Source organism: Takifugu flavidus, chromosome 13 (genome assembly GCF_003711565.1).
Source record: "Takifugu flavidus isolate HTHZ2018 chromosome 13, ASM371156v2, whole genome shotgun sequence".
NCBI lineage: Eukaryota > Metazoa > Chordata > Actinopteri > Tetraodontiformes > Tetraodontidae > Takifugu > Takifugu flavidus.
The window spans coordinates 2,660,485-2,672,038 of NC_079532.1; the positions used below are offsets into that span (position 1 = coordinate 2,660,485).

At 43.4% G+C, this 11,554-nt stretch overlaps 1 protein-coding gene across 3 annotated transcripts in view; it reads left to right on the forward strand.

Moving 5' to 3' along the window:
• trim44 (tripartite motif containing 44) overlaps positions 1–11,554 on the forward strand; it is a 28,947-nt gene that overhangs the window by 7,621 nt on the left and 9,772 nt on the right. For all 3 annotated transcript variants that reach the window (XM_057051579.1, XM_057051577.1, XM_057051578.1), the window contains exons 4-5: positions 131–421; positions 3,890–3,912. In XM_057051579.1, coding sequence (XP_056907559.1) covers positions 131–421; positions 3,890–3,912 — 314 coding nt within the window. The remainder of the gene's footprint in view (positions 1–130; positions 422–3,889; positions 3,913–11,554) is intronic.

An 11,554-nucleotide genomic window follows, 5' to 3' on the forward strand; every position in this document is an offset into this window, starting at 1 on the left:
ACAAAAAGCTGAAATCAATCACTTTTTTAACTCGTTTTCGAGGTCGTTCCAAAATTAAAGTTTTAGTTTTTCGGGTTGTATTGTGTTTTATTTTGTCAACTCTGTCTGTTTGATTGTGTCTGCACCTAAGATGACCACAGAAGAGCTGGAGGACTACGTGAACGCCCAGTTTGACGAGCTCCGTAAACTGGTGCGTCTGGAGGAGAAGAGGAGCCTTCATCTCGTAGACCTGAAAGAGGCCTTCCTGACGGCATCGGCCGCCGAGAAAATCGCCGAGATCAGCCTGGAAACCGAGCGCCTGCAGGAGGAGATGGCCAGCATTACCGACCAGCTGTGCTTGTTGGAGAAGGCGGAGGGTGGAAGGCCTGCGGTCAGGGCAGGGGACATCATTGCAGCCCCAGAACCAGCTCACAGAGTCCAGGTTAGAAGCTTTCTTCCCCCAGTTCGTGTCTTGCGGACTGCAGTGCAGCCAGATGGTTGCTTACTGCATAAGTAATTCTTAGTAAAGTTTTTAATCAAGTAATTAGCACCTTCATTTGGACTTCTGCAAGGCTGCATAATGTGGTTTAATTTCATCCAAAAAGCCTGTATATTCCTTCCGTACTGATGGAGCATTCAAAGATTTGAAAGTTACCCATAATGCCGTGCACTATCCACTCCCATTACCATCACAAATCTGGGATTTTGAACTCAGTGCTCATAACAAGCCATAACAAGCCAGATGGTTTCTTCCTCTTTAGCCTGAAGGAGTTGACTTCAGAAACAAATTTGAAAGCTGGACTCATCAGACCACAGGACAGCGTTCCACATCACTTCCCTCCATTTCAGGAGCTCAGGCCTACAGACGATGACAGTTTTTCCGGGCACAATTTACTTGTAGTCTTTATACTTCACAAAGACTTTTTTTTAAAACTCTTACTCACCTCACTGAGCTGTCGGTGATCAATGTTGACATTTGCCATCAGGTTTTTGTTTAACTTTTTAATTGTTGTTAGCATCAAATCCAACTGGATAGGATTCATATAGCATATCAATCAGTTTTTGCTGCACTTGCACAGTTAAAAAGGTTCTTTTTGGGGGCAACGGAGGAGTCCGAGTCAATATAAAGTGTCAGACTGAAAGACAAACTAATAAAACTTTCATATTTTACACATAGCAGCTTGCATTTGCCCTGGATGTGACTTTACATGGTGGCGGCCATGAAGTCTTTATCTCCGTTGACTCTGTCTAATGAGTGCAACACCTGCTGCACAGTTATTTCGGTCCAATGAATATGGTAAACAGGTGCCGCCATGCACGGCTTTGCCCTAAATGAAACAGGAAACTGGCTTTATTTATCTGGGGCATACATTTTATTCAAGGAGAAAGTGCCAATTTTGCTTCCATGCAGTCAGCTGTGACAGAATGATACAGGGCCAAATAAATCCCAGGCTGCTGCTGCCTGATGAAGCATAAGTGTAACTCTGTTTGTCTCCTGGCTAAAGGATCTGTAATTTCTGAGGAGAGTGACTGTTCATTCTCTTCTTACATACCAACATCTTATAGCACCGCGCGGTGCTGTTTTCTTTTGTCCATGTCCGCATATCATTTACACACAGATTGACGTAACGGGCCGTGTCACGACTGCTTCATCCCCCCATTCCTCATTCGAATAATGAAGCGGAGGTCTTTGCCGCCTATAGGCCCCCGTTGTAAATGCCCCATTGCTCTATTTGTCACTCTTAATACTAGATTCGTGTCAGTTGGGGAAGGAGGCTTTAGTTTCCCCCAGCGATGCTGAGCAGGAGCGGCGAGGCCCTTTAATGGCCATCGCTGATGTACAGATTGCATATCGTAGCTGGGAAATTAATCCACTGCGGCCCAAGTTCATTAAGACTCAAAGTGAAGTGAGTAATGAGGACTGTTATTTGGATATTGATAGGCACAGGAGGGCAGGGGGTAAATGTAGAGAGGGGGGTTCTGTAATTTACTCGGTTAGCAGTGTTGAAGTTCTGCACGCTAAACATGCGGACAGCATTTCAGGAATAACTCCATGCGTGACCGTATCACACCGCCTCCTCATGACCACACACTCTGCTCTGGTTCACGAGTAGAAATAAGTTTGAGCGTCCTCATCTGGAAGGTTAGCAGCAGTTGGCACCTTGTTGCAAACCCTCCATTTATATTCTGAAAGCATCTCTTGATCCTAGACTCTGTTCTGTCCAGCTACCCGAAAGTCTTTTCAATGTGGCGGAGAGCTTTTTTTTCTCCACTAATGAAATAAATCCACTTCATTTGTTTGATGTGGTCCTCATCTACTTTATTTATTTATTTTTAGAAGCCCAAGGTGCTGCTTCATTGTTTCTTTCCTTCCAGTTTGGCCGCTTAACAGTGTTTCTGTCTTTTTTGAAGTCGTAACGCAGTCCAATGCAACCTCGATAAAAATTTAGCTTTTGGTTGTTGAGGTCTCATGGTCACAGGAACAATAGTTGTGTTAATAACCTGGTGTTGTTGTTGTTTTATTGAAAGTAGACTAACACAGGTACACACACAGAGAATAATAATGCTGCGTAATAATGACAAAATTAAATTTGACCAGCCAGCGGAAGCCAGAGGGAAAATAGATTAAGAGCCTTCGTCTCATTTATTTTCTAAACTCTGAGTCACAGCAGGGTCTGTTTTATACAACCCTGGACATCAGTTTATTTAAATAGTCTCTGTTTACTCCACGCTGATTAAAAAACTATTGATGTATCGAGGAAGTTGTGTTTTTGTTTGGAGAGACACACACACGCTGCAGATACACACATCCTGCAGTGTGTAGATCTACAGAGAAGAATATGAAAACCTCCCTCATGTTTTGGTGCAGATGGGCCCGTGTACCTGCTGGTCTCCTACTGTATCTCACAACGTCCACATGTATGACTGCTGCACACCAGTGATTAGCTGTAAGCTCATGTGTGGCCCAGGTCAGGCCACTCCATAACTGATCCAGGGGAGGTTCTGTTTCGACATCGCACTAATCTAATGACTAACTCACTGTTTCTGTCTGTGTTCTGAATTTTGGATAGTTTTGAATGTGCAAATGTTTCACCAAACTAAATCCATCCTGCATGTTTAGAATGCATCGGTGATAACTGTGTTGTACACGCGTGCCACCAAAGGCTCTTGAATGCTTTTTATTGCTTTTTAAGATTCCAATTCATCACAATTTAATTACGAACGATTTTTAGTAAAGCTGTTGAAGTTGTGCCACAACAGGATGTCCGTGTTGTTTGGGGGAAAAAAAATCTTGGCACTCATTCAGACATGTACACATTGATGATGTTTTCAATTATGAAATAAAAGGCCCTTTGTTTTCCATTGCTTGCAATCATATTCCATATTAAGCATCCAGGATATAAGCCCATTGTTTAATCTGTTCTGCATGGAAATTATTCGCAACAAGGCCTTGAGCTCAAAACAGCTTGACTGGAAGTCAATATCAATGTTTACTGTTTTCAGGAATATTTCAAAAGTTATGGGTGAGCCTTGTGATGTGATGTATTTACATCTCTTGCGTGTCGACAGAGTCTGGAGTTTGATTAAATATTTCATCTGGCTTGCCATTAAACCTTTTGCTTGCAGAGCGCGTGTATCTGGCCCAGTCAACAAATCACATCTGCTGCTTTGACATTGAAAAATCCTTTAAAGCCAGATCAAAATTAAACAGAAAAGCTTCCAGTGGAATGAATAATATCTGCGGCTCTCACGTGTCTTGGTTCTCCCTTTAAAGGTTCATGAATATACATGAGGGTGACCACAGGATGAAAGTGGAAGTGAGTCAAAGTCGTGCCAGATGTGGTCAGAGCAGGTCTGCATTTTGGGTTTTTTATGTGCAAAAACTAAAATCTCTATCTCTCTCTTTCAGCGGGACATTGATGCCAGGCCAAGGTAAGACTGCGTTACTCACCTTTTCACCTTTCCTTAGCTTAGTGAAGTACATTTGAGGACCTCCTTAAACATAAGTGTCAGCTGCTCTGAGACTGTTGTCATCATCAACACTTGTAGCTATCAGATCTTTTGCTCTCATAACTTCCCTGAAATAACTCGGTTAAACAACTCACACACCACAGAAAAGCACCCTCCATTGACTCCAATTATCTCGCGCAGGTGCGCGCGTGTGTGTGTGCGTGAGAGAAAGAGAGAGTGAGCACAAGAGGCTAATCTGGAGGTGATCGAAGTGGACACATGATCAAAAAGCCCAAATATGTTCTCATCAGACAAAAAATTCTTCCATTTGACTTGGATTGACCTCTAGAATATGGCCTTGTGGTGAGGCGCCGTGGGATGTTTGTGTTTTTGATTGCACAGCTGATCATCTCAGACCGGTTATGTGATAAACTGCATCGGCCTGTGTCTGTTTGTGTCAGACCCTGTGAAAAGAACAGCGCTCTGGCTGCCGCGCGCATCGATCTGCTGCAGTAAAACTCCTCTCTTTCCCTCTGTGGTGACCAGCAGCTCCCCTGGCACCACCTGCGGTCTCTGCCCTTTAATTCCAGAGTGGTCCTTTGTTCCAAAGTCGATCTCACATCGAGACACCTTTCACACATTCACCTTCAGACACAAAACGTAGGTTTTAGTTGTGACTATTTTATATGAAGATAAAGAACATGCATCCTTTTCCACTCATCTTTGACCACCAGCAGTTCAGCATATAGACCACAGGGGCGCATGATGGAGCGCCGACCTTCATATCACTTGGGTGTGTGTTGTGTGTTTTTGAAGGCTCAAACAAACACAGATGGTACTATTCTTCATAACAAGGGTGCAATGGAGTTCACCCACAGCCAAGGTCAATGTCTGTCTCGGCGTCTCTCTCTCTCACTCTCATTCTGCCTGTGTGGCTCCCTCCCTCCCTCTGTCTCTCACTTACACCCACACGCTGTCATCACAGGTTAAACCGCCACAGTCCTCAGCAGTGTTGTGGGTGCTGAGTCGACCGTAGCTATCAGACACTTCAGCGAAGAGCTTATTAGAAAGCAAATAATAAAATAGGAATGTGAAATGTTTACGGTGAAGGAAACTACACGTTTGTGAAGGTGAAACGAAGAGTTCAGGACAACCGACGAGCAGAGGGTTCTGGTTTGGCCTCAACAGGACCCAGACGGGAAATTGATTATGGTGCAGAAACACTAATCTGCTGTCTGAGCCTCATATCTGTGCTGCAGACGGAGCATCCTCACAGGACTACAATCCTGCACCCACATGCATCTTTCCTGATCTTTCTCGTCAGTAACATCCTGCAGCTCTCTCCAGGGCCCCCTAATGTGGCTCCTCCACACCTGCCAGCTTCTCCTCTCTAACCCCAGCCTATGTCAGCAATTGTGAAACAAATCTGTCACCACAACATACAGGATTCAGTCTAAAATATCCACACAAAAGGACAGGAGGGGGGTGAGAAAGAGGCTTATTGCTGCATTGACATTAATTACAAAAAAAAAATACAACCCTTTCATGTTGTCTCTAGAGATGGGTCTTTAAGAGTCGGACAGACAGACATATATACTGTAGGATCCCACTCATTAGACTTGTATTTTCTGTGTTGGGACAAAGAGGTTCTTGTTTTTTTATGGTCCTTCCAACAGAACTGGCGACCGCAATATATCATACATTATAGTCACTGAGCATTAGCATTAGCAGCCACCATAAATAATGTGCGACATCTGCGTTGGATTGCTTTAGAGCAGGGTGGGGAGCTCCGGCCCTCGGGCCGTATACGGCCTACGAGACCATTTCTACCGGCCCGCAACGCAATAAGATTTTTATATTTTATATGTGCACTTATACAGTGGGACCGTTCGCTAACTAACTCCGCGAGCTGCGAGTAGCAGCGGTAGCGTATTTTTGCCTTTCGTATCCTGAAATTTCTTTCGTAGAGGAAATATTTTCCCGTTTTCTGAGAGATAAAACAGACGGTTATGTTATGTCCGAGTCAAGTCAGGGTCATGAACACAGCATGTGAGGTACGTAGTGGGCTGGACTGATTGACACGGACGAATAATGCCTAGCGAAACACGCTAAACTCTATGAGTTGAAAGGACAGATGAGTTTGGATAAAATTAACGCTCTTCGCCGGAGTTTGGAGGCTCAACAAGCAGCTTTCACACGACCATGTACCGACAGAATATTACGCGTGCAAGTTTTGTGGTGAGTGAATTAATACCACGAAGCTGAAACCTCACGCCGAAGGAGGTTCGTGACGTGCCTCGTAGCCGCGCTGAGGCGCTCGCGCCGGACAAAGTATTGTTTCAAAGCGTGAATTTCTTTTCGGTGAATAACTATTGAACTAAGACATTATTGTTATGATTCCAGTGGCTAACTGTATGTTTTTATGGTCAAGGAATCTAAATATGTAGTCAAAGTATATGTGGGACTAATTTTATGGTGGAAATCACAATATGCCAGGAATTGTTGCGCTTGGCGGAGGTATGCGCTCTCCGAGTGCTTTCTAGTTGTTGTTGTTATTGTCTTTCTTTCTTTCTTTTTCATTTATTTTCTTGATTATCTTGTTGTATTGCAGTTTTTGTGAGTAGAGAGCCTCGAACAGGCCCTTACGGTCTCTTGCCTCAACTCTGCACCTCTTTTTATTTTGTATGATCATGAAAACATATTTTACTTGTCATTTTATTCTATTTATTTGGTGATTTTATATGCATGTGTGCTAAATAAATAATTCAAACTCAAATGCAGCAATCATGAGACTTAGTAACACAGTGGTTATAGACTTTTTTTTTTTGTCTTTTTTTTTGCATCCCTAGGTATGTGTTCATAATAGTATGGCCCTCGAGGACTTTATAAAAATTGAAATGGCCCTCGATATGAAAAGGTTCCCCACCCCTGCTTAGAGTGTGCTGAAGAGGAACATGGCAGCAACATTTTAGCACCTCTGCTGTTCTAAAAGCACAATTATCTAAAAATAGGATTTAACGTTAGGGTTTATGGTTAGGGTTCGTTCAGAGTTTGGGTTAGGGTTTGGGCAGGCTTAATGGGTTATATTTGGGTTAGGGTTGTGGTTTGGCCAGGGTTAGGGCTTAGGGTTATGGTTAGGTGAGGGTTGGTTAGGATTAGGGTGAGGTGAGGGTTAGGGGTTATGTTAGGGTTAACGTTTAGGGGTTAGGTTTTGGGTCAAGGTAAGAGTTAGGGGTTAGTGTTGGTTAGGTTTGGTTAGTGTTGGGGTTTAGGATTAGGTTTGTGGTTTAGTGGGTTAGAGGTTCGGGTTTAGGGCTTTAGAATTTAGGTTTAAGGTTAGTGATGGTACTTTATCATGTATGTATGCATGCAGAGCAGGAAAGTGGAACGACTTTCTGCATCATCGCCATTAATATTTTACGGCTTAGGCCAGATTTCTTTCTGCTTCAGGACGTTGTGACAACATCAGACAGGCTGTGCAATTATGTCATAAAACAATTATTGTGTTATTAGCTGGTGATTAAAGTTTACTGCAGGCCCTGGAATAAGTTCTATCACACCTTACGGCCTGATTTATAGCAGTATGACCATTGTGGAGTCAACAAAAGATGCTGTCGCTTTCATGCGTTCATCTCTTTGAGCTTTCCTGCCCATAGATTAAGATGGCATCAGCAGACACAAAACGCACATGTCCATCATGCCACTTCACTGCTGCACATGATGGGGATCTCTCATTAGCTTTTCTCTTATTTTGCATTTCCTTTTCATTTACTCTCTGTTTGAAAGATTTCACAGTGGTGAATGAAACATTTGCTAAAAAAAAACCAAGAAAATATTTATGTGTTTAGTTAGAATCTTCCTGCATAATTGATGCCCAGGATGACTCACAGCGAACCATGTTTGTCAAGTGACATATTTTGTGTCTTATTTCAACTTTCTTCATGACAATTTACATATTTCCCCCCCTAAAAAAAGATGACAGATTCCATCCAGACACCTGAAGTGCAGCTTGATGGTTGAAAGAGCAAAGGCAGAGAGGCTGTCTGATCGACTATCATGTCAAGGCAGCGGGCCCGACTCAGAACCGTGCACTACCTGTCTGAATATAAAATAGAGCACACACATGCACTTGTGTCTGATTACCAAGCAAATCTCATGAGGTAGGACCGCGCCTGCTTTATTTCCTGATAGTTTTGCCAAGTGTTCTTTAGTTGTGAATTTCCTCCAGTGCTGGCTCATGATTGTTGGCAGTTGTGTGTGTCTAGCCTCAACCAGAGCTGTAAAAGTGTTTGTGGTGTTGATCTGCTGAGGAGATACTGTCGATACAGGAGGAGAGCTCAGAGATGTTTGTGCTCTCCAAGAAAAAAAAGAAAAAATCTACCTTTGCGAGGCTGCAGATTCAGGTTGCTGCTGCGTGAGTCGATGCTTTCAGCCAGTTCTGCATCTGAATAATTCATTGTTGGAGTGTGTAAACTACATCTCCTTCCCACAAACCAAACTCTGCCTTTGCTGCTGCTTTTCCCATTCCAGTAAAGGAGTTTGTACTTAAATTGTGTTCAGAATCAGTTTAGTGAACGAATGAGTCAATTTAACACGGAGGACTGCATTTGTCGAACTCTTAAATAGAGATTACAAACCCTTTAAATTCATATAATTGTGTCTGTTTTCCAGCTACAAGTAGTGTCTTGTTTAGTATATGTCACTATGCTGGATTTAATGTAGAATAATGTTAAACTCTCAGCATAAACGGCTAACACAACCAGAACAGTGTGAAAACAGCAATATCAGAGTAACTTTGCTAATATATAATAGAAAAGGTGTGAATAGCTTCCTGTAATGAATTTTATCCCTTCCTAAGGCCTCTACTTTATATCTTCAGCATAACCTTGTTCTGTATAATTTAGAACCTTTAGTGGAACAGCACTGCCTCGCTCATGCCGTGAAAGCATGCTCATTTTTAGCGTTCCGAGCATTCCTTTGTCTCCACGGCCATAAATCGCAGAGCCCTGTTTATTGCACGTCATAAAATGTGTGATCTACTTCATTATGCATAAATGCTGTTGAAACTATTGTTTTTCTCTGAGCCTGCTCAATTCTTACCTCCACATCTGGTGTCGTCATCATATTGTCCCGTTAACGTTGCTGTGATGGTGATAAAGAGTTGAAAATAACTACGGTAATCAAAAACGTGTTGATTATGGCACGTATTACTGTCATATTGGGATATTTCTGAGGTGGTTTATGCTTGTTTCACACGTGGCGTAGAGGAGAATATTTGATAAGAAGGCAGAGGAAAGGCAAAAACAAGTGTGACGGAATTGTCCAAGAAGTTTAGAGGGCAGAAAGCTGGCAGCCAGACGGCTTCCATTTTCCTTTCATCACGTCACGGCACATCTGGCGCTGGCGAAGCTCATCTGCAGGATCTCTTAGATACGACCTTGGAGTCAGCCGCCCAAACTGTGAAGCGCCGCATTTGCATATAGAAATGTCGCAACAGTTAATCATTCTAATTATTATTCCTGAATCTCAAATAGAAATTACAAGCCACTGTCAGGAAACCGTAATGGTTCCAGTATTCAATGGTTTAATCAAGCATGCTGATATCAACACTCTGGCTTCTCAGAGACCTGAAGCATTTGGAAATGCTCAGGGTCAGAGGTTGAGGTTGGAGCTGGAGTTCAGCTCCCTGGGAAGAAATCACAAGACTGCATTATTGCTGGCTGATGAGCCACCACCTCAGATAAATATATGTTTTTCCTTCTTTGAATTGGCAGGCTGCTTTAAATGGAAGTGAAAACCAAAGAAAGCGATCTTGCATCCTCATCGTCTTCTTTCCTTTAATGAGCCATATTCAAGGATTTAAACAAAACAGCGTAAATAAAACAGTCTATAAGCGGAGATATACGTATTTTAAAGGATGTGTGGGTAGAGGTTGAGAGTCTGCAGTGTTTTTGGTTCAGTTCCATAAATGTCAGATGTTATTGTAGCAGGAGAGAAAAGCGTCTGTCTGTGTGACGGTTTGTGACAGGAAGTAGGCAGACTGGCATTCGCCTCAGCGGGAACACAGTGGTTTTATTTCGGGGCCATACCGTCATTCAAATAATCTCCCCAGTCACTGACGGCTTTCAACAGGCTACCGAGCGACGTACCATCGTGTGACTGTGGATCTGCAATGATAATCAAACATCAACTGAAACCACCGCCTCCATGAAGCGCCAGCCAGTCGGTTGTTGATTGGTGTCACTTTCCCGTGAGTGTTATTTGCGTGGGGCTGAAGGCTGGTGTGACATTCTATACTTCCTGTCAGGGAATTATCCACTTTCACAAAGTGAAAAACAAGCATATGTTGGTTCCCTGGCAACTCTTTGCATATCTGCATTCCCTGTTTTCCATGTTCTCTGTTGTGGTCTTACACACACACACACACCCACACACGCAGATTTGTCAGTGGACCACGACGGCATTCAGAAGATGTTGCCTTGTATTGAAACATTCATTTTTCATTCTAAAAGCATGCACATTTTACCCTCGTGCACATACTTATGATTGGTAATTAGCAGAGCATCGAGGGGAAAGCCAGAAGCTCGCTTCACACGTACGTGTGACTTGCACACGCACCCCACCCACCGTGCTGTTTTATGCAAACACGCACTTACACACAAAGACCGAGAGGATAAAAGCACATCTCAGTGTTGGCCTGCAGGTGGAATTACAACTGTGATTTCAGCATGGGGATGATGGGGGAAGGTGATAGTGACAGGCCGGAGCAGCAGGTAATGAATCAGCCTTATCAAGCCTCTGGCCCAAGGTGTGATCTGGCAGCACTACGACACACACACACACACACCGGCTGCATATTACATCTTCATCCCTGGGTTTTCATGGACCCAGCAACGATGTCTAGCATGTTTGTAACGACCCAGTGGGGCGGTGGTTATGGCTTCTGTCTCCCTTCCAGCTCTCTGTCCGTCCCTCTGCTTTACAAGGAGGGGAAGGATTCAGCAGCTTTACAACGAGCCTCATCACCATGTCGATTTACTGCAGGAACGAGGAGACAGTGGGGATTTAACTACCTCGGGATTCTAATGGGAGATTAGCACGCACTTTGCAAAATCACCTTAATCCAGCATTGTCGCGAGCGGAGATGGATGGGAATGAAAAACGAAGGGCTCTTTCTGAAGGCGGGTCTCATTTGCACATTTTCCTTTCGGATTAGGCTGATGATCACAGCGTTTTAATCTTTAAACGTGATTGCTTTGTTCTACATTTCTTCAGAGAGAGGTTTTAGACTTTGCAACAGACACTGCAGCATTACTCTCTGTGCCAAACAGACACAAAACAAAGACCGCTTCCAGTTTCCTGATGCGTAAATCAGAGGAGGGAGGCTGTCCTCTTAAGAAAATGCGGGCTGTTATGGCTGAAGCATTTTAAGAAGCATATGACATCAAATTTATTGGTCAGGTAAAATCTGTCAGCTTTTCAATGTAGACTAAGTGAGACATTTCAAAAGGACAAAACAATAAATTTTTGACCGCTACGATACCTCTGGCCTTTAGCACACAGTTACATCTCACGGTAATTGTCGGCTGCATCCCGTGTCGCAGAATGTTGGCGGTGGTGTAAA